The sequence below is a fragment of the Myotis myotis genome, unplaced genomic scaffold (assembly GCF_014108235.1).
Source record: "Myotis myotis isolate mMyoMyo1 unplaced genomic scaffold, mMyoMyo1.p scaffold_m19_p_11, whole genome shotgun sequence".
NCBI lineage: Eukaryota > Metazoa > Chordata > Mammalia > Chiroptera > Vespertilionidae > Myotis > Myotis myotis.
The window spans coordinates 17,029,305-17,054,009 of record NW_023416315.1 but is presented as its reverse complement, the minus strand read 5'-3'; the positions used below and the strand labels follow the sequence as shown (position 1 = coordinate 17,054,009).

Genomic DNA, 24,705 nt, shown 5'->3' with positions numbered 1-24,705 from the left:
GCAGTTCAAGCATTGTCATGACTTCATTGCTACTGATAAATCATGATACAGCCTATAGAAGATATATTAGTCTCTCTTTTTGAACCCAAAATTTAAAGGGTTTTTTTGTATTGTCACTGAAAATGGGCTCATCAATAAAGCTATGGTGGGGTTTTTTGGGGGGGTGGGGGTGGGAGGAAGGTAGAGTTGATTTGGACATGTTCTATGTCATGATACTTTTCAGAATGAAGCCAATTGAAGTGGACCATCTATTATACCAGGTCATTAGGTAGTTTTAAGTGTAAGCAGGTTAGCAAAACCTAAAGTGAGAGGTCTGGCCTTGTCTTATAGTTCTCAAAACATAAAATAATGCAACCGTTCACAAATCTAATCCTGCTAATTAATCCCCATCAATTTTACTCATAATAAGCATCACCTCTTTAAAAATATAGTTTTTGATTACTTGGGCATAGTAGCTTGTTAATAAAGTGAAAATAAGCTGAAATATTCATTGTTTAAATATCATTTATATGCTCACTTTTAGTTTTATAAATGAATGTGTTTCAGGCATACATAGTATGAGCAGTTTATTTTATATTCTTTTTTAAATTAATGCAGGTAAATTCCTAAATTTGATGGCAAAAATAACATGATATTTTTATCCCTGCAATATTTAAAAATTAGGCTTAGACTTTGGAATACATTTAGAAAGGCAGTGAGCCAATTCCCATAGTGAAAATTTTTGCCTGCTGAATTATGTAGATGTTTTGGATAATAGTTTCTTCATTTGACCTCAGTAATTTTATGCAGGAATCTTAGAGCTTTAAGATTTACTAGCCTTCAATGATTTTAAATAATTCATAACTACCTAATACCTTATTTGGGTGCATTTTTTCCTTTTTGAACTTATCATGGTAAAAATATCAGGTTTTTAAGAAAAAGGATTGAATTTGGGTCTGATTCCTTTTTGAACATATATCTTTTTCTTTCGTGATGCTGAATTTGTTGTGACATATTGCTTTTGATAAATATCAACTAATGTTTAGAAGTTAGGTGAGTCAAAGAAATTAACAGAAAATACCCTATTCCAAAAATAAATTAGCCATCTCAAAACATAGAAAATATAGTTCAGTTTGTTTTTAACTATGTCCCATCAGCACATGTCTTGATTTTAAAATTTTGGGGACTGCTGTACAACACCTAGCACAATACCAGACATAGAGCAAGTACCTATTTTTCTTTCTCCATGAGAGCCTATAATCAGAACTCTAAGAATAACTTTAACTTTTACTTTGAGCCCAAAGCTAACAATTAAACGCAATAATAATATATGTGCAACAGTAGAGGGAAGAAAATGATAAAAAGTCATTTTCAACATGAACTAGAGAATATTATAAACCACTTACATTTACCTCTGTCATTTTCTCTAAAATAATGATTATTCTCTCTAGTTTTAAATCTCCTAATGATCTACAACGATTTGTTGTCTCTTGTATTATTGCATTTCTTCTATAAAATGTGTAATACTACTTAATTTTTGAAGAAAAACAACATGCAAAGATATCAAGACATGATAAAAGGATTGACTATACTCGCTAATATTATGAGTAGAAATTTCATATACCTAAATATTTCCAGCTATGGAAAAGCAATTTACCAAGCAAGGCATCTGCAGTGAGTTACCATGGCTCTTATATGTGTGCTCCTATTTAAAATTATTATTACTAAAATTATTGAAAGAAGCATGGTTTTACTGACTTATAATTTATAAAACAACTATTATAAATCAAATGCATCCGGTGATTTGGTGCAGTATTCTAGCTTCCTGAAAATGAGATGGGCCTATAGATCATCAGAAACCAAAGACACAATTTTCCACCTAAAAGGGGGATGGAGATTGTTCCGGCAGACTGGATTAGATATGTCTGTCACCTATTTTGTGACTGTGGATTATAACAGAATCAATCAACTTTTCTGTGATTTATTTCTCCATTTTTGAGGTGAGCCAAGCAGAAAGTATTTCTGAAGAAGGAATATAGAAACATAGCCCATAGTACTTTTCTAATCTCTATTCCCCCACTTCCCCACCATCCAATAGGAATATAGCAACATAGCCCATAGTACTTTTCTAATCTCTATTCCCCCACTTCCCCACCATCCAATAAACCAACATAAAATAAATGTGCAAAAAAATAAATAAATAAAAAATAAATGTGCAGTTACTTATGGGAATATCTTAAGGCATATGGATAGATCTTTTTCTTCTTCCAATTCCTTACAGACCATTTTTCTTGGTAATTGTACTACTTATTTGGCAAAGACAATGTATGAAGTCAATTTTCTGTTGATAATCTTAGCTTCCTGGATAATTCAGAAAATACAAATAAATCAAAGGGAGATTATCCATGGCTTTGTTTCTTATGAGCTATAACTAACTTGTGGTCTATGATTATAATCTTCTATATATATAAAAGCCTGAGCGACCGTCCAACTGTTCAACCATTTGCCCAGTAGCTATGACATGCACTGACCACCAGGGGGCATATTCTCCGATGAGTAAAGGAGGAACCCCAATTCCCCATGGAATTGGCCATGGGTTAGGTTGCTGCTGGGGCACTTTTGGCCCTGAAAATGCTTCACCCACACCCTGGAGGGAGGGAGAGGAGGGAGCCTGATTCCTCATGGAATAAGCTGTGGGTTAGGTTGCTGCTGGGGGGAGTGTGGGAAGAGATTAACCAAAGATCTTATATGCATACTAGAGGACCAGTGCAGGGATTCGTGCACCAGTGAGGTCCCTTGGCCTGGCCTGCAGGGATCAGGCTGAAACCCGCCCAGTCCACAGATTTGTGCACCAGGGGTTCCCTCAGCCTGACCTGCGGGGATCAGTCCAAAACCCGCTCTCCGACATCACCCAAGGGTCCCAGATTGTGATAGGGCTCAAGCCAGGCCAAGGGACCCCACCAGTGCATGAATCCATGTACCAGGCCTCTAGTTAACTAATAAAATAATTTGGTTGTCTAATTACAAAAAAAAAAAAAATCCCCAAACTATTAGATATACTTGGTAAGTACTTAATATGGAAACAAGGAATTTATATCTAGTGGAGGCCTTATTATATCTGTACCTACTCTTACAGACTGCTTATTTCCTCTTCAAAAGCTATATGTTTAAATCCTAGGAGGTGGGGGCTTTGGGAAATAGTTAGCTCATGAGAGTGGAGCTCTCATGAATGGGATATGTACCCTTATATGCAGAAACACTAGTGAGATGAGTTCTCGTCCAAACATGTGAGGACACAAGGAGAAGATAGCTATCTGCAAACCAGAAATTAATATTTGTTTTTTAAGCCACCTAGCTTAATATTTTTAATTGGCTAAGTGAGGGCAGGGAAGATAGGCTAAATATCTGACCATATTTATACAGAATGAGCTAGATATAGCCACTAGAAAAAGGAAATCAAAGTGATGTTACCAAAAGAAGATAGTACAGATAAAGCAGAGAAATGGATAAGAAGATAGTACAGATAAAGCAGATAAATGTGCTTTACAAAAGATAAAGCACAAACAAAAAATCAAATGCTTGCTTCAGCAGCTTGTTGTGTATGAATAGAGAAAAACTGAGGTAAAGACAAGGAAAAATAAATAAGGCCAGTAGAATGTTAGAGTAGCCTAATTTGGCTGAATAAATGACAGAATGAGCCAGACTTTGGCTTGCTGGTCATCTCCACCTTTCCCTTTCTACACACCCTCCACCATCCCAATCAGTGAACTATTCTCCCCAGTTTACATTAAGTTTATAAGGTGCATGTCATTCCAGAAGTTGTTGGAGGGGAAAGTTGAGCCAATGTTCATGCCCGTGAATGAGGTATGAGATTTCTCTGGCCAGCTACTAGCAATCAGACCGTTGGCACAAACATTATAGAGCCTGATAGATTTCTCCCTCAACCTTAGGAAGATTGTCTCACTTTAGCTACAAGGTTAAGACTAGCAATTTTTCTTACGGAATATACCAAGGAGATTCTGTTCATATGATCCAAGAAGTGTTTGTCTCTGCTTCCTCAATCTAAGCATTCAGATAGTGGGGGGGACAAAGCAGTTCCACTGCAGATATTTAAGAAAACTTGTAAGTGCAGAGATGCACACCATTTTCAAGTGGTAATATGTAGATTTTCCCCCCAAATAATTCATCAGAGTTGATTCCCTGATGCTTTTCACAATCCCTCCATCTTTGCTTTGAACCCGGTGCCAAATAATTTGAGCGAGTTTCAGTTTCCTCATTTGTAATATGAAGAATTTGAATTAACTTCTCTCCTAAGGGTTCTTCTTAAGTTATACTTTGATGTCAGGTTGAAAACTTGTTTGTGGTCATGCTGAGAAAGAAGACTGCTTTAGGCTCTGAAGTTTCGTCTCAAATGGGTGATGGTCTTCAGAAGCAGGATCATAGGGTTCAAATCCTTCCCAGATCTCTTATCGACAAATGAGTGATTTCAGAAGGTGTTATATCTTTTAATCTATTGTTTTACTTTGTAAAATAAAGATAATGACGTTTTTCACAATTAAGTGAAATAATTCAATAACTATTAAAAATAATAGTAAGTAAAAACCACTGAATTTTGTTGAAGAGATGAGTACACAGCTAAGGGACACTGGACTGGACAGTGCTATGCTTGATGGAAGGATTCATGTGGACATCCTATGAGCTACCAGATTTAGGTAGCAATAACAAATGACAAAAACAGAAACTTTACCGACAAACAATAACAATAAAATAAAAAAATTACAGCTATGGAAAATAAGGTAGCAATTTATTTATTTTAATAATAGATAGCATTTATTGAATAGTATGTAGAATCTTCTATTTTTTGCTTATTTTAAAATATTAACTTATATACCTGAAATCAGGCATTCTTGAGACTCAGACTCTCTTTTTAGCTCACTCATTGCCCACTATCTGTTGCTTAATTTTTCTCTAAGTAAAATTTATAATAAAAAACATTCTTTTAAACGTGTATATACATATTGTATATATGTATGTAAAACATTTCATATACACATATATCTATTGGGATCATGTACAGTTGCAAATGACAGAAACGCATAATAGTTTTAGAAAATGAGTACACACTTTTTCCTCATATAAAAAGATTTATTAAGGTGAATATTTGCTGATATTATTTTAGCTGCTCACTGAAACCATTAAGGACCCAGGCTGTTTCTAACTTTAACTCTAATATCCTGAGTATGTTGGATTTTTCCTTGTGCCAGTCACTTTATGGTCAGAATATGGCTAATATATCTGAGATACCAAATCTAGTTCAATGAATAAAAAAATCCCATCTTTCTGTGTTAGGTCTCAATGGCCAGAACATAGCTATCAGAAGCTGTAAGGACAGCTAGGAAAGTGGGGAGCTAGATTGTATAACTGTTTCCAACCACTGGGATCCATGTCCTGGGGCTAAGTATGTTTGGACTTGAAATTAAATCATGGTTCTCAATAAGAAAGAATATAGGAAAGAATATTGGGTAGGCAACTAGCAGAATTTGCAATAACAAAGATAGTGGGTAAATAAAATGGACTTACTTGTAAGATGCTGTGACAAATTGTGATGGACGATAAAGTATTTATGAAATATAAGGCAGGAAAAGTCCTTCCAAAACAAATTCAGTAATTTGTGACAATTCATTTTAATTAATGAAAAAATCTATATCAGTTTCATAAGCTGCAGCAGGTTCTTTCATAGGGGAATAAAGGTATTGACATACTCATATCAATAAATTAAAAAATCAAAAATATATTAAAGTCGCTGAGTGAATACACAGCCTTTTTGGTTGTTTGTTGTTGTGTTTTTTTGTGTGTGTGTGTGTGTGTTTACATTGATAAATCTTGTGAGAGCTAATGTGGCATATTTGTAGTAGCAGAAATGGTTTTAAACTGATAATATCCATATTTTCAGGAACAATAATCCTGAACTACACATGTGAGCTTATCCATGTTACATACATTAGGTGAATGATTCTTTACCTTGGTGGACAGACTACATCTATTGTTCTATCATTAGCATATTCTTTGGCTACCAGAAAACATCTCTTCACTTGGCATGTCCCACATATTAGACAGTAAGAAAGATAGAGTGCAGTTGCTGAAGGACCTGTAGACTGAGAACTTGGCAGAGAACAGTCAGGCATGATCATGCTCCGTAGCTATGATGAACTAGCAAGGATAAGCAAGTTCGGCTGGCCTGAAAAGATCAAGGGAGAAAAACAGAATTTCAGGACTTCTAGTTATCAACTATTTCAGGGCATTTGAAGATGTAAATACTAGGTAATTGTTGATATCAGTGCTGGTAGTTTTGAGTGACTTCCATTTCTGACTGCTCTGCTGCTTGACTGAATTTGGAAAACTCTATGTGCAAGCATTCTGGATGTAATATCTATATGCACCCAATAAGCAATATGTTTTCCTTTGGTGTAACTTGTTTGTCACTACTATGTTATACTGGGTGAAAAAATAAATTAAGACTATTTACTGAAATATATGAGAAACACTATTTGGAGAGTAAGGATTTTGATAGTGAATTTAGTTAAAAATTGTATTTCTTATGGCATCTTACTGAGGATGTACCAACAGATTAAGAGGCAACTAAAACAATGGATTTGAAAACTCCAGAAATGTTGCAGTTTGCAAATATATTAACTACTATTTGAGTAAAAAATGTTTGTATCCATATATGCACACCCACTGAATGTTACCTTTATGTGGTCATAGTGGTGTAAATAGATTGATGGACTGTAATTTCAATATTCAAAAGGATTTGAAGAGAATATGATTTTGTGACTATTATAGATTTTCTCTTTCTTCTGTCACTAATTCTTTGTCTTGACTCAACTACCCAAATATATTTGAAAATTAAAGGTTTTAATAATTTTTACTTATATTTTTATAGATAGTTTGATTTAGAATTCACTTTCAAGTATAAGAATAAAAAGAGCCTTAGATTAATCTTCATAATTTCATACAATTGTCTTTAAATATTTATCTTTAAATTAATCTTGGCCTCACCCCAGTGGCTTAGTTGGTTGGAGAGTTGTCCCTTACACCCAAAAGGTTGTGGGATCAGTTCCTGGTCAGGGCACGTACCTAGATGATGGGTTCCATCCCCAGATGGTCACATACGGGAGGCAACTGATTGATGTTTCTCTCTCACATCAATGTTTCTCTCTCCCTTCTTCTCTCTCTAAAATCAATAAACATATCCTTGGGTGAGGATTAAAAAAATTAATCTTGGGTAAACCCACAATATTAGCTTGCTTACCTATAGCCAACTTATTTTTCATTAATGGCATTAATGGCAAATATTAGATTATAATAGCAAATAAACTCAAAATTATTTCTGTAATAATAACATAATACTTATAATAAAATCTTGATTTCTAGTTATGAACATCTGCACATTTTATAGGACAGATAAATCAATTTGATTTTATAAAGGAAATAAAACATTAATATTTGTGTAGCTTTTTCATTTTTTATATTACCATACTTATCTTAACCCATAGTAACTTTAAATAAAAATCTTGTCAAACTTTTAAGTGAAATAAGCCAGTCACAAAAGGGAAATATTTTATGATTCTACTCACATGAGATACCTTCAGTCAAATTCATAGAGACAGAAAAGTAGTGTAGTGCTTGCCAGAGGCTAGAGAAAAGGGAAAATGTGAAATAGAAAAAAAAAATCTTGTTGGTTATTCAATAAGCTATACTATGGCATTTCAGTATTAGCTCAGGAGTAATACATACATTCTGCCTTCATTCTAAATGAAAAATAAATTAAAGAATTCATGTAAAACACCAGGCACACACCTGGTAGACAATTATTATCTCAGTAAATGTTATATTTTATTATTATGGCAGTAAATGTCTTAGGTCAAAAGAGCAATGTGAAATGATGCATCTTTTAAATAGGTTCATGTGTATATTTATAACAGAATCAGATTACAATTTAAAATATTTTTCAACATTCTTTATTAAGAAACTCTATTATTCTAGGAGGAATTGTTGATAAGGATCTTCGTCACTACCTCAACTTACGATTTCAGAAGGGTTCCGTGGACCACGAACTTCAGCAAATCATTCGTGACAACCTCTACCTCCGCACAGTGCCATGTGAGTATAACAGGCGATTTTATTTTCTATTTTAACAGATAAATGTTCAGCAATATACCCATTGTGTCAAAGAAAAGTTAAATCACACTGATATTTATGGTGGGCATTTGGGACAGAAAACTTATTTGAGATATGGAAGTTTTAAATGCAAAAGTTTATAATTGCAATTGTGTGGTTCATGATGAAGTTGTAGCCAGAAGAGACTTTTGGTTTTTAAGCTATAAAACCTAACTTACTTCTCCAGTTAATATTGAGAAATATGAATTCTAGTCCAGGATGTTGGTGATTCAGAATGACTCATGATCGGGGTAGAGCTCCACACCAGGAAATGTAAATTGAATTTATTAGCTGAAGTCACAGTGACTCCCAGCCTCATCTCTGGTTTGTAACAGAGGAATCTCATAAATGAACAGGAAATTGTTCATTGGAAAGTGAAGCTAAATGTCCTGTACCTCTTAGAAAGTGATGTTGTTGAGTGTTGAATACAAATCTCTTATATGAAACCTATAGAAATCCACAATAATCCCTGATTATGAACAGGTGCACTTCAAAAGAGAGGAGTTGGTAAAATGATGAAACTTACAAATCAACTTCTTAGTACCTGTTACAGCTCATTTGAGAATTTTCCATAACTGTGTGACAATTCAAGGATTTTTCAAGATAGGTCTTGGATCTTAGATAGATATCAAAATCTACGTCCTCAAGGTAGAGTCCAGGATCTCCAGAGACTTTTCAGTATCTCCAGAAATTCAGATTGGTGGGTGTTGTGTGTATTCCTTTTGTTTCAGTTCTGCTCTAAACTTAACAAACTCAAAGCTATGGGCTCTGAAAGGTATATATTTAAAAAATAAAAACTTGGCTAGGAAAAATAAAGCAAATTATATATATCACCCCCCTGGGATAGAAGTACCAGACCATGTAAAATGTATAGGTCATGGATGATTATACTGAAATGCTGATAACAAACAGAGAGTGAAGTGAATAATTCAGCACCCTACCCTTTTCACCTACACACATTTTGGGAAGATGGACTCTTGCCATTGTTAGCACTGTCTGTTCATTAAAATAGATATGCCAGGGCAGCATTATCAAATATTCCTAATTGAGAATGCTTGTTAATTGATATTTTGTCAGTGTGTGTTAGTTAAGTGAATAGACCTTTGGACTCTTACTTTAAAACTAGAAGTTGAGAAAAGTGCATCCTTAAATTTGTAAGTTTAGCCTTAGAGTGATGACAGAGGAAGATGGATTAAAGTAAGTGACTGTACTATTTCTAAGGTAACGGTGGACTCATTTTCAAAGCTGTGATGTTGTCGGTGCAGCTGTGTAAATTTATCTTTTGTGACATGAGAGAAAGGAAATATGAAATACCAAATAAAGAATCTGGGCACTTTATTATGTTTAAAAGCTGAGAGAAATAGATAAGAGGCTGACATTCAGGAATACTTGTAGTCATTGCTAAGGCAATGAAACAAATAGGTCTTAATTAAATATGAAGATAATAGAAGTAAATTTCACATTAGTTAATTAGCTTCATAAATAAGTCATCTCTCTTTAGATACCAAAGAAATACTCTGAAGGAAAAATAAATATAAGGGTAAAATAACTTGGCTTATATGAGTAAACATAGAGTTTCATGATGTGATTTTAGTACAAGGTCATAAATTCAATTAGAAATTGGTGAATAGCTCCTATAAAGAAGATGATTAGAAACTCAATGAATCTGAATATTATATTAATGCAATTATTTTTTTAATTTGTAACTGCCACTTTTATAGACAATTCCAATAACAGCATTTACTAGCAATACTCTTAACTTGATATAAAAGTTAAAAAATATCTTAGATAGAGACGATTCTGATTTATATTATCTGTAATCACTTTTTTACTGATTGGACCTAAGCAATCCACTATCTTTACTCAGTATATCTTTTAATGACATGTTCAGACACTTCCAGAGACTGTGCAGCAAAAATGTGTCAGGAGTGTGAAAAATCCTGTCATAATTTAGAAACTTAAAAGTGTATTCAGTGTATCTATTGGCCTTGGGTATGTTGTGACATTTCTTACGTAGTCTCTTTTGTCAAAAAAGTCTGATTGGTTTTCATGTGTACCCAGCAACATAAAAGGAAAATGTTACTGAAGAGCTTGTCACTGCTCGTATACAGGCATAAGTTAATATGTATACCTCTGTATATCTACTGATGGCACCAGGAATAAGTCCCGGATAACTCAATGGAAACAAAACTAGTCAGCTTGTAACTATGTGAGGGTGGTTTAAATTTCTTAAAAGGAAGACCCAACTGAGTAATTCTGCTCACTGCCACCACCAACTACAACTACAACTACAACTACAACTACAACTACAACTACAACTACAACTACAAAGGAGCAACGTCTTAGGGCTTGATTTTTTTTGGTCTCTAGTAAGAAAGAGTTCTGGGATGAGGGCTCCAGAGACTCGCTCCCTCACACACAGCATGCACACTCAACCCATTTTAGTTGTGGACAACTCGACTCCTCTACCCGCTTCTGAAGGAAGTCTGGACCTGGCTGCTGGCTGGTTTCTGTTCTACACATGGGAGGGAGGTGGACAGTCCAGGTTTCTACGAGGCCTTCACTGTAGATAATAATACATTTCATTCATCTTTTCCAGCCCATAAACAAGGATTGGCTATATTTGGCCATTTCACTTGTTTCCCTAGAACATTGTCTCAAACCTTATTCTTCAAAATCACTGCTTTTAAAGCTGTATCTCTAGGAAGAGAAGGTGGGACTTGGTCACAGAGAATTGTTGGGCATATGATGAAGATGAGTGCACACACATGCACACATTTGCACACATAGCAGCTCTCATGATATCAGTTTGTCATTCTTTGAAATTGAATCGTAGGAAAAAGATCCTTAGGAACGGAGTCTTTGGATCTTGATATTTTCTGTAGATTAGCCAGTTGCATGATTTATATTCATTAAGACCTAAATTTGTACATAAACTTGTGCCTTTTAGCTGCTAACTGTATAATTTATAGGGTTATAAATGGTCTTAAGATCCCGTTGTTTTAAAGTGAATGTTAATTTTTAAATAAATATAGTAAATAATTTTTTTTACTATTAGATTTCAGGCTATATAGAATTTTTATGTAATGGAACTTTAAGGAAAATGAGTAAATAATGATGAGACAAAACTGCTGTAATCTGGAATATGATAAAGATTAACCGAGAAAGATATACATATATGTATAAAAGACTCAACATACTTCAGAATATCCATCAAATGGGATTTCAATTACCTTGAAAGTACACAAAAGACAAATTCAGAAGCACTAAGTTAGCATTTATTCAGAGTTTGCATGGGATTGTTTTATAATACTAGAGGCCCGGTGCATGAAATTCATGCATGGGGGGGGGGTTGTCCGCTCAGCCCAGCCTGCACCCTCTTCCAATCAGGACCCCTCGGGGAATGTCCAACTGCCAGTTTAGGCCCGATCCCAGGGATTGAGCCTAAACCGGCATCAGACATCCCTCTCACAATCCTGTACCGTTAGCTCCTAATCACTCACCTGCCTGCCTGGATGCCCCTAACTGCCCCCCTGCTGGCCTGGTTGCCCCTAACTGCCCCCCTCTGCTGGCCAAGTTGCCCCCAACTGCCCCCCTGCCAGCCTGGTCCCCTCTTACTGCCCCTCCTGCTGGCGTGGTTGAGCCAAACTGCTACCCTCTGCCAGCTGAGTTGCCCCTAACTGCCTCCCCCTGCCAGCCTAATCATCCCCAATTGTACCCCCTGCCAGCCTGGTTTCCCCCAACTGCCACCCTGCTGGCCTGATCCCCTCTTACTGCCCCTCCTGCCGGCCTGGTCACCCCCAACTGCCCTCCCTGCTGGCTTGGTCACCCCATGCAGCCTGCTGTTCAGTCGTTCAGTCATCCCCCCCTAACCCCCAACAGGCCTGGTCGCTCCACGCAGCCTGCTTGTTCAGTTGTTTTGGTTGTCCCTCACTAACCCTCCTGCCGGCCTGGTCACCCCATGCAGCCTGCTTGTTCAGTTGTTTGATCGGCCTGGTCATAGGCAGCCATCTTGTGATGGTGTGAGGGTTAATTTGCATATTACCTCTTTATTATATAGGATGTGAGGTATACAAATTTAAGGCAGCATGTATCTGTTGTCTTTTGCATAATATAAATTCAAAAGTTTATGAGGGAAATTTGTGGAATTAATACAGAAGATTATTGTATTAATTTTCAAATGGATAAGAGTAAAAATTGACTTTATTTTGGTATCAATATTTTACTGAGTATAATGATTGCATATAGTTAACTCTTGAGTCTAATCAACATTGATTCAATTGAATATGGTTTTTAAATATTAGAAAAATAATCACTTTCATTTATTTATGAAGTTCTGGGCCTTTCTATCCTTAACATTTATTAGAAATACAAATTAATTTTTGAGGCAGAATGAGCACAGCCACATATTTTAAATATTTTTCTGCCATCATGCCAGATGACATGAGGAAGGTTTTCAACAACCAATTTTTAAAGTTTCAAAATGAAATGAAAGGTAGTTAAAATTAAACTTTTCTCCCAAGACCATACTTTGTCATTTGTTGAGATGGTATAATTGGGAACTACTTTAAATTTATTTGAAGACAAAAGAAATACCAGTGTATACCAAGTAAAAGACAAAAATCAATAAAATGAAAGTTCTGAAACTACATAAAGTGTGAATAAAATGAGAACCATAGATTTAAGATATGAAAGAAATTACTTTTATGAAAGAGCCAATTGAGGTGTAACTCACAATGATGTTTCTACATATTTAATAACTTTAAGTTAGTATAACTCTGCTATGTTATAAAGAAGCATTCTTAAGAATGAGATTGTAAGTTTTCCAATATATTTTTTAAATTTCTCTATTCTACTAAATTATTTTTCATGAAGAAGCAAGTAGAAGCAATAAAGTTATAGGAGCCATCTCCTTTTAAGATGCGTAGTTACCAACACTTCAAAAGGTACAGTTATGTAAAGGGTCAACATTCCTTTTCCCTAATTATATAATCCTCCATAGGACTATGGTGAGAGAGGACTATTGAAGAGAATCTGGTGACCACATATCTATTAAAAAGTATTAAATTAAAATTAAAGTAGAACTTCCTGGTATATTGCACGAGGAAAAATAAATTTAATTTTTTGCTGGGGTCCAACCCCAGCAGGTCCAGGGGTCCCCAAAGGTGTGGACGGAGTCGGCGAAGAAGGAATGACACGGAGACAGCGTTCAGTTGATCAGCAGCCTAGCCAGGATCTCTAGCCAAGTTCTGATCAGGATCTCCAGCGAAGTTCTGGTTCAGGATCTCCAGCCAGGTTCTGTGTCCAGTTGTCTTGCTAGGTTCTCCAGCCAGGTTCTCCAGGTTCTCCAGCCAGGTTCTGTAGCCATGTTCCCTCGCTAGGTTTTCCAGCTAGGTTCTGTCCAGGTTCTCCAGCCAGGTTCAGTCACCAGGTTCTAGTCAGGTTCTCTTGCCATGTTCTATCCAGGTTCTGTAGCCAGGTTCTGTCTCTAGGTTCTTCAGCCAGGTTCTCTCGCTAGGTTCTGTCTCTAGGTTCTGTCTCCAGCTTCTGTCCGGGATCTTTTGCCATGTTCTCTCGCTAGGTTCTGTCTCTAGGTTCTGTCTCCAGCTTCTGTCCAGGATCTTTTGCCATGTTCTCTCCAGCGAGGTTCTTCTGTCTCTAGGTTCTGTGTAGGTTCTGTGTGTAGGTTCTGTGTGTAGGTTCTGTGTCTAGGTTCTGTGTAGGTTCTGTCTTCTAAGTTCTGTCTTCTAAGTTCTGTGTCTTGCTGTCTTGTTACATCTGTATTTATACCAGTTGATTCAATCCTATCAATCTCTATTACAAAGGTTAGGGCGTTTCTTATCTCCATTCCAGGGAGTAAAGATTATGTAGCTTAAGCATGATTGTTCATAGTTAAAGTGATTAATTACCCGCCTGGCACTTAGTTGAGGGGTTTTATTCCCTCCCTAACTTCAGGGGAAAATCCCTACCTGGGAAAACAACCTTTCTCAGAGAGGAGACCTTGGTTAAAACACATAGTGCCAAGAAGGTGAGCAAACATATTAAGAACAGTATGCCATATATGCCAGGTCCTTTGAAACAGCAAGGATGGACCGGCTCCCGGCAATTTTTAAGCAGAAAATCAGTATATTTAACTATTATTAAACATGTAATATTAAATAAGGCAACATATTTTTATAGACATGAATGAGTCTTTCCAATTACTGGTAATTTTCATCACAAATGTACACTTATAAACATGTGATAAGTAGGTAGAGTGACATAAGCCTGTGGATTATACTACTCAAAAATTATCTTTCTTTAATGAATGAAATTTTCTGAGTTAAAGGTGACCAATAACGTGATTAAATATTCAGAGTATCTTCAAGCAATATTAGCCTATGTGCTGGGATGGTATGTTGAACACAGGTAGACATGCAGGCATAGGACTAGATATATCAAATCCAACTGAGTTTTAAAAACAAAACAAAACAAAAATAAACAAACAAAAATCACAAATCCAACTGAGTTTTAAACCAACCTATTACTTTATAGTTTTGCCTCAAGTAAGAGTCATCAATTAAGAAGGTTTTTTTAAGTTGCATTAGAGTGCTTCACAATTATTTCAGAAGCAAAATGACACGTTTTTGTTCTTTGATAATGAATTTAATTTTTTCTAAAATAGCCTGATTATATGAGGTGCTAAGTGTTAACTATAAGGATTTTAGAGAATAGGTATGTTATTAGCATTGTGGGCCAAACAAGAAGGACATCTGTGAACAAATGAAAATAAATCTCTTCAGAGATATATAAACTCCTATGGAAAGCTAGGCCAAAAGAAAAATTCCAAAAGCTTCTGAGCAGTAGCAAATACTTTAAAGGATTCTACTTGTTTACTCATTAATATGCCTGCCTGGTGTATTTATTTAAAATGTGTTGTTACTTAATAGAAAGCTGTATTAGTTTTACCCTCTCTCTCTTATTACTGAGAATAATAAGATATAGTTTCATGGTATAAATGTGAAAGTGCAATAGACTTTTTTGTCTTTTTTCATTGAACAAAATGAATGCAACTTTCTTGGTCAGTAGCATCCGTTGGTTTGGTGGACAGAGAAAATTGGCTTCCAGTGTTGCTTAAGATGGAAAGGCAATGTACATTAGAAGCCATTGCATTGATTTAACCATTTGCCACCACAGGGCACTGGTACTAGAATAAAGGAGTGTACATGGTACAAAAGAAAAGCAAAAACCACCAACAGTGAACAACTTACTGGTGTTTAAAGCCACATAGAATGCCCTCTGCCCTGACTCAGCAGCTTTTTGTGTGGCTGCGACCCCAGTCTTTCCTCTTGTTTTTTTGTTTTTCTTCCCCTTTGGTTTTCTTTTTCTTCTCTTTCCTCTTCATACGGAAAGGCTTTCCATAGGAAAACTGGGTCTGTGGAGTAGGCAGATGGTATATACACTCTTGGGTTTCAATGGTTTTAGCAGCTGTCCCAGGGAAGAATTTGAGATAAGTTCCTGAAGCCATTTTTTTTTTTCAACAGAAAAGCCAGTAATCAGATTCAATGGAAAGTAGCTCACCTTCCAGAGGTTCCAGAATCTGCTCCCTGAAGACTTCAAAATTGTAGTCCAGTGGGACATAAGAAGGCCAACACATCACATAGTACATCGCCACACTTTTTAAAAAATATATTTCATTGATTTTTTTACAGAGAGGAAGGGAGAGGGATAGAGAGTTAAAAACATCGATGAGAGAGAAACATCGATCAGCCGCCTCCTGCACACTTCCTACTGGGGATGTGCCCACAACCAAGGTATATGCCCTTGACTGGAATCGAGCCTGGGACCTTTCAGTCTGCAGGCTGACGCTCTATCCACTGAGCCAAACCAGTTAGGGCTCACTGCACTTTTTGAATAGAAAGAATTAGGACTCTGTAGGGTTCAGACCTACCCAAGTTTCCAAACTCTTTTGACTAGCATGTAAGCTGTTGGATTATTATATAACTGAAGGACGCCTGTAGGCAGACGGTAATAGAACTTTAAGGAACTCTAGGGCTGCAGATTTGTAGTAGAGCACTCAATTTCTGATTCAAATGCCCCTAGTCAATAAAGCAATAAAAAAGGAATACTAATTGTGGTTACTGATAGTCTGTTGTTTAGTGCACTATTCAGAGTTATTTACACATTGCAATTTAGAATTGCTATAGCAAGGTGAGCAGCAACGACCCTTGGGTTTACCTATTTGACAACATGGTGCTAAGGAAAGAGCACTCATCTAAGAACTGAGAGCCATTTGTTTTGGATTAGGTTATGTCAATAACTATAGGCCTTGCCCGTTGGGACTAAGGGGAAGGAGGGGAGGAATAAAATGAACTCTAACACTTTTTTTCTGCTCTAAAGTGATGTAGTTTTCTGATTCTGCGGGCTTGTTTTCTTTATGTTGTCGTTATTCAAATCAGTTCATCAAACTGGCTTAAATTATTCTGAGTATGGAATGTCCTTGATATTGAGCAGGTGTAAACAACTATGGAACCTGAAGATATATCAAATACAGCAGACACTTCAGGGAAAAATAAAGAGCTGGGTTTAAATTAAGTGCAGTTCTGGGTATAACCAGCCAAGCATGTACTTCCATATTTTTTTATGAATGTCAGGTTAAGGATGCCATCATAATTCTGATGTTCCTTGAAATCTGCCTTCACTATTCATGAAATTCTGAAATATGGTCCAGTCTTAGTAAGTGGATGGGAAAATAAACATAATGAGAAATATAAAGCTTTTAAAATTATTTTCCTCCTTTGGAATGTGTAATGAGTTGAGATATGACATAAAGACTTCTGAAGCATGAGGTTTATTGTTATGAAAATGTGATTGTAATTTTTGTGATAAGACATTTAACACAAAATATAGTGTCTTCTCATGTTGAACTTTAATAAATATCATTTATGCAGGTGAATGACCCAGGGTAGATGCCCCAATGAATCTAGCTAACAGAAGGTGAAATCGGTGCCCAATCAGGATAGTCAGGAGGCAGATTAGGAGAGTCAGTATGGTTTCTAATGCAGGACAATTAAAAGGCAAGACTAATGTGAGATTGACAGTCAATTCAATTAAAAAACACACGTAGATTCTGCTTTCTTAGGCAAGTCAGACATTTAGAATTGGATCAATTCCCAAATAGCTTCCCAGTTTCTATTCCAAGACCTGTTACCTTTCCTACTTACAGGCTAGCTTACAGAAATGTTGCTTTTTATGAACACAAAATCAGCAAATATCTGCACAAGCTCTGTTGGAGTAGAAATGAGAGCTCAACTGAGAACTCCACTCCAACCTGCTGATCAACAAAACCCCTTGTGTGCATAAATGATAACTCCTTAACTTGTCCCCCATAAAAAGAAGACCGAATTGGGTAGCTAATGCATATATATATATATATATATATATATATATATATATATATATATATAATCTTCTCTCACAGTTTTTGGCAGGAATTCAGTTCCTTTTCGCCTTGTTTAAAATTGTTTGACACTGATGAAAAATTGTAAAGATCAGTAATGCATGTGAATATTTGTGGGGAATTTGAGACTTCATGTGCTGAATTCCATCGTGTGCTGGGTCCAGTTCATCTGAGCATTGCCAGTGAAGGAAGGGTGATGAGTTCCAAGCCAGGGCCAGTTTTAGGCACACAACTCCTTGAACATCAACCAGAACAATTTTTAAAATGCAGCAAATGTACTTACTAAATACTTTCTCTGTGAAAGAAATCTTTTTCATACATTTTCTCATTGACTCCTCATAGCATCCCTATAAGGTATGTTTCATTTCCGCCATTGAAGACATATGGAGAAACTGAGGTCTGGACACCGTGCAGTAAGTCAGTGGAGTAACAGGGATTCCAGCCCCGGTGGATCTGGCTTCCAGTCCACACTCTCCACGAGAGGAACTCTCTAGTGAAAGCTGTAGGGCAGTGATGGCGAACCTCTGACACGCGAACTCATTTTTTTTGGTTGATTTTTCTTTGTTAAATGGCATTTAAATATATAAAATAAATATCAAAAATATAAGTCTTTGTTTTACTATGGTTGCAAATATCAAAAAATTTCTGTATGTGACACGGCACCAGAGTAAAGTTAGGGTTTTTCAAAATGCTGGCACACCGAGCTTAAAAGGTTCGCCATCATTGCTCTAGGGAGTCAAGAACACCATAAAGGCTTCCCATGAGGTTCAGAGATACTCAGAGGGTAGAAAAAGAGGAAAAGAATCTAACTCTGCAGGCTGACAGACTACCTAGAGAGCATGAATGGAATTATACAGGCTGATAGGCTCTCTGATGAGCATGAATGGAGTACCATCAATGGAGGATTCCTTTTTTTTTTTTTTTTTTTTTTTTTACCAAGCTGATGTGGACAGTTTCCCATAATTAAAAAGAAAAAGTGTGGATAATTATTAGGAAAGTTTTCAAGGGACTGTCTATTTATTGGTCAGCTTTAAATCAGTTATTTTCTTCTTTACATGAACAGTTATTTTCTTCTTGATCAGTCATTAATCAATCAAGTAACAAATTGTCTTTGCTTTAACATGTCATTGCCAGAAATACTGGAATATAAAATACATAAGGGGGAGAAAATAAAAATTTAATTGATAAACATATTATTCCAGCAGTTAAAACGTTTACCTTGTTATAGGAAGAGAACTATACTATATAAAAGCTTTCTTTCATTTCTAAACTTGCTTATGAAAATTTATTTCATCTCAGCTCTAGTAGACCTTCTAACTGCATTTCATTTTCTGAATCATAATCTAAATCTAAAATTCTAAAAAATATAAAGCTCTGTAAACAGGTATTTATAGAAATTCTCAATTCCTCACCTTGATATTCTATAAAAATATTACTTTTTCAAATGAGTGTGAGAGTGACAGAAGTAAAGTTAGGAAAAGGGAGTGAATTAACATTTACCAAATAGCTACATGCAAGGGCTATAATTATGTCATTGCATTTTGCAATTCTCTGAGAAATATGTCATAGTTCCTAATATTCAGACCAAGAAACTTTTGCTTAGAGAGGTTAGAATCCTTCTCCAGACCACAGCTGCTAAGTGGACGGCAAGGAACTCAAGTATCTAGGTGTGTTTTTTGCCAAGACCAATGTTTTGGATATACTATGTTGTCTCTTTAGTTATTATATCTCTGATGTCCCAATAGTTGCGAACAATTTTTGGAAAGCCCCAGAACATAGAAGATTTCTTGGATATATATATATCTACATTTTTAATGTAATATTCCCATACATTAATAGAAGTCATGAAAATGGATAGGGAATTATATAGGACCACTGACACACTCATCCCAAAACTGCTCTGCAGGAGTCCCTCTGGAATTATTCTTTCAAGGGCTCCAAAAAGACCAAGGTCAATAGGTGATTGCTATTATTCAAAAGTGGCATGCACTCTTCCTGTTCTTTTCTGGAGGTAACCAGGACTATTTACTTCAGAATAACATTTTAGTAGAGAAATGTTATTCCTGCTATGGATTATTAATTTACTAGAGGCCCAGTGCATGGATTCATGCACATTGAAAGGAAATTAATTAGAAGGTTGCCGGTGGGGCAGGACTGGGCGAGATGGGCCAGACATGTCCTGGAGCCAACCTGCCACAGGCCCTGGCCCGCAGCACCTGGAGTGGTGCCAGGGCTTGAAGGGTGCCTGCGGAATGAGCAGGATACCTCTGGCAGGTGGGGTCCCTTGACCTGGCCTGAGGGAATCGGACCGAAGCTGGCAGTCCAACATCCCCTGAGGGGTCCTGGAGTGCAAGAGGTCACTCTGCAAAGTTGCTGTCACTCAGCAGCCATTGAACGTCTTCCCCCTGGTGGTCAGTGCACATCATAGCTACCGGTCGGAGCATCTGCCCCCTGGTGGTCATTGTGCATCATAGCTACCGGTTGGAAGGTCGAACGGTCAGACAGTCCCTTAAGCTCTTATATCTATAATAATAAAATCATAATATGCTAATTAGACCAGATATCCCTCCAGACATCCTTCCAGATGACCTTCCAGACGAAGCGGGGGCTGTGAGGGAAGCCCGGGTCCCAGTTGCCAGAGGGAAGCCGGTGCCAGCAGCTAGGAGAAGGAAGGCCTACTCTTGCACGAATTTCATGCATCAGGCCTCTAGTATTTAGATAATTGACAGACCTAGAGTTGAACATTAGACAGTTTTTTTTCTCTTGACAATAATACTTATATTGTTAATAATACATATGTGTTTAAACAGCTAGTTTCTCTATGACTCAGTTTCTCATTTGTAAGATGGAGATAAAATAGTACTTACCTCATAAAAATATTGTGAAAATTAAATGAATTAAGATGGTCAGAGAAGTGCCTTGCATAAATTAAATGTTCAATAAATTTGACTATTACTATAAAACTCTCTATAAGGGCTAGTTAAAGAACGGACTTGTATTTTTGGGAGATGGATATAATAGTAGTTGTCAATACTTGTGAATATAGTGAGTTGTTGTCAAGTACTTGGAAAGGGAAAAAAAAAATTACTGTGTTGCTATTTAAACTTGAGATCTACACTTAATGGGAGAAAATGTGATTGGTAGAGTCACTGTTAAGATTCAGAATAACTCCTAGGCAAACAAAACTACACTGTAAACAGTTGATCATAAGATCTCTAGCTCATGGTTTCTCAATCCTGGCACTATTGATATTTGGGGTGGATAATTCTTCATTGTGGGCACTATACTGTGTATTGTAGAATGGTTAGCAACTTCCCTGGCTCTTAGCCACAAGATGCTAGTTGCACTTCAAATTATCAAAACCCTAAATTTCTCCAAACATTGCTAAATATCCCTTGAAAGGTAAACATATTCCAATTGAGAACCATCACTGTTTTGAAAGAGTGTAAAGAGTGTATCAGTATATGTCAAAGATGCATAGCAGAGAAGAGTCAAGTAGTTAAGGGTAGGTGGGAAGTGCCCCTTCCAAGTACTGAGAAGAGAAAAATCACAACCACTGAACGTTAATCTTCCTGGTCACCATGACAAGGCTGTCCTAACAGGGAGAGTGATAGCAATAGAATAAGTGACAGCCACGCAGTTTCACAAGCTTTACCCCAACCCTAATGTAAAATGTGTCTCAGGGTAAATGATGTCATTAAAATCAATTTGTGTAGCTTCTCTCCTTATGACTATATTTTATCACAAAACAGTCTTTGTGAGATACATTTTCACATGGAGCATTGCCTACCTGATTGTATAGACTGATATATTTATTAGGGAGACATGATATCCTAGACCATGTGAGAATAATTTTCCATTGCAAATTGATAATTGGGTTTCCCATGTACATTTTGGTACTATGTGTGTTATCAATGCTTGATCTCCCTTGATACTGACCAAAGTCATTCTCCAGGCTTTCAAAATTAGGGACTAGATTTTTAGAACTTGATGAATCTGCTGAGATTTAATCCAGTTTGCCCATTGTGAACTTTAGTGTTCAATAAAAATTTAATGGATGGACGGACGGACGGACGGACAGACCAATGGATGGATGGATGGATAGATGAATGGATGAATGGATGAAAGAATGAGGAGAAATATGTGGCATGTCCAGATACACCTCAACTTCAAAAGCATGTAAAAATGTCTATAGATATGATAGATGATAGATAGATAGATAGATAGATAGATAGATAGATAGATAGATAGATAGATGATAGATAGATAGATAGGGCAGGGTACAGAGTGGAGCAAGAAAGGCAAGACCAGGTAAAATATTTTGTGGTTACTATTTGGATCTGTGAAAATCTGGGGTGAGTGAGAGTAGAGTGTGTAGTTGGAAATCGTTATATTTGACAAAGCCTTCGCCAACTACTCAATATTACAATGCTTCACCCCTACCTTATCTTATGTATATTTGAGGCAGAAGGAAAGGATTTGAGGTATAACCAAAACATCTCCTAGAATAAGATAATGCATGGAATTGAGGACACAGGTGTCGGAGCCCGTGCTTTTGAGATTACATGGACGGGTGAACGGATACATTCAGAACCAATTACATGTTAAGATCTTTATTCAAAATCGTGGGTACTGAGATCAATCTCAAATTCATAACCTGTAACATTTTGAAAGATATGTCTCTAGAATTTTCTTTTCTTTCTAGCCCCATTGCACTATTATGTCTTCCATCAACCCTGCTAAATAAAATGTTTCGTGAACTTAATTCAGCAGCAACCAAGTAAATCAGACGCTTCCCTTGAGAACCTTGTACTTTTTCTACTAGTGTATGAGACATCACAGATAATTACAATCCAAAATATTTCTATAATAAAAATATGACAAGTAGTTAGGACTTCATTAGCATAATGAAATTCATCTAACAGCCAATTCTTTGGAGTAAAGATAGTTTTATTTACAGGAGAATTTAAAGGAACAGCAAAACCACTACTATTAAACAGTGTAATTAGTGGCGATGCAATTAATCTGGACATTTAGTCAATGAAATAAAATGTTCAGCCTCTTTTTTCCACTAGGATAGTTTCCATTCAGATGTTTATGCATACTTACACTGAACATAGTTGCAACTAAAAATATACAAAGCACCTAAATGCCCATAGATTTCTACAGGGTTATAGAACTATTTTTTTTTCTGTTGTTTATTTTAAACCTGAAAGTAGATTGTTAATTCACTTTGATCCAGATCAATTACTCTGTGTTATCATTTGTCTACCTAGACCTTTTATGTTACAATTCCTTCTGTCTCTAATTCATCCTTTTCTACATCTTGGCTTTAACTATGTACTTGGAGGCTGACTCAAAATAGCCATCCTGAGTGAAAATATGTTTACCTCCCTCGAACTGTGATTTCATGGTGGTCATTTCAGACAGCCATGAAGTAGTAGAGATTCTACAGCAAATAAGAATGTTTTCAGCAACTGCTGAAATATTAACAAGTTGTACAATTTTGTCCAAGTCTATCGACTGTCCTCTTTCTACCATTCTGGACAACTTTATAGAAGATCAATGAAACATTAGGGAAATACAAACCAACACAGGACTTTAATTAATGGGTTTAATTGAAAGTGTAAGAGAGAGAGTAAACAAAATAAACTTTTCATTTTGCAATAGTTGCTTTTCCTAGGCTTTTGTAAATTAGCAGATATATTACTGGTTTTGTGTTGTTTAAAATTAAGCCCGTCTGAAATAAAAACTATCCAGACTTAATTAAATCACCCTTTTGTTTGATTGGGGTTTAATTTCTTGGAAATAATCAAATTTCTATTGTGGCAGAGCTTATGTAGAGTTCAAGGAATATTTGGTTTTTCTCTATGTTTTGTAGCCTTCTTTGTTGGTTTGGAACCATTGTCCATAAGGATAATGAATGTGACTGAGAAAACTATGAGCTGCTTCCCTTACTCCATTTCTCTTCCCTTGTTATAGTAAATTTAATGGCCATATATTCCAGTTGGTATACCCATCAAAAAATAGAGACTGTCTTGGACTGCACTGGATCTAAATAAGCCAGATCAAAACTTGTAATATTGGCCCTAACTGGTTTGGCTCAGTGGATAGAGCATGGACCTGCAGACTGAAGGGTTCCAGGTTCAATTCTGGTCAAGGGCATGTACCTCGGTTGTGGCCACATCCCCAGTAGGGGTGTGCAGGAGGCAGCTGATCAATGTTTCTCTCTCATCGATGTTTCTAACCCTCTATCTCTCTCCCTTCCAATATGTAAAAAATCAATAAAATATTTTTAAAAATTATAACATTGAACATTCCATTAAAATCTGGAAGTTCAGCATTTGTTATATCACAGCTTAGAATAGCATTCTGACAATGAGAAACTAAAGGGTCCTTCTATGAAAGTGAATCCTAGGACAAAATATGTTAACTCCTTGCCCAGTTCTTGAAAACAGTTTTTCTTTGCCATGTGTATATGTCAAAGTAAAAGAAAAGAGTCTATATAAAGCATATCATTGCAGGTTCATCAATGCTTCAACTTCGCATGCTGGTTGTTTCTTTTATTAAAAATAATGAAGTGAAACTGCCTTTAATAAAATTCTTATTGCTATTCTATTTTCTACAGTAGAAGAGACTTTCAAACATGATTAATGGGTAAGAAGAGGAGAGGATAAAGATTCTATAGCGTTCTGTAAAATTTTTATCTAGTTTGTAGCTTGAACTTGATTACTTTAATCACTAGATAAATCTGTGACTCAGACTGTTGGTTCATTGTGGATGGAACAAAAGCCCCACATTGTCCTTTATTCTGTAGTTAAAGATAAGCCTTGAAAATAAGATAATCATTTTTCAATTAGACTCCATGCAGAGAAAGCATAGTTATCAACATGTATGGAACATAATCAGCATTAAGTTGTCATATTTTGGCTGCATTAATGTTGTTAAATTGACATAATTGTCATTTTAAGTAGATTATATTCTCTGAAATCAGTTATTGCCTGAAAGATTTTAGCAATTAAAATTGTATTCATTAGCATACCTTTATCTATACTTTTTTCCAACTC

The 24,705-nt window shown here is 36.2% G+C and overlaps 1 protein-coding gene across 1 annotated transcript in view; it reads left to right on the top strand.

Annotated features, from left to right (window-relative positions):
• MAGI2 (membrane associated guanylate kinase, WW and PDZ domain containing 2) overlaps positions 1-24,705 on the top strand; it is a 1,152,561-nt gene that overhangs the window by 320,981 nt on the left and 806,875 nt on the right. The window contains exon 2 of the mRNA XM_036327675.1: positions 8,026-8,142. Coding sequence (XP_036183568.1) covers positions 8,026-8,142 — 117 coding nt within the window. The remainder of the gene's footprint in view (positions 1-8,025; positions 8,143-24,705) is intronic.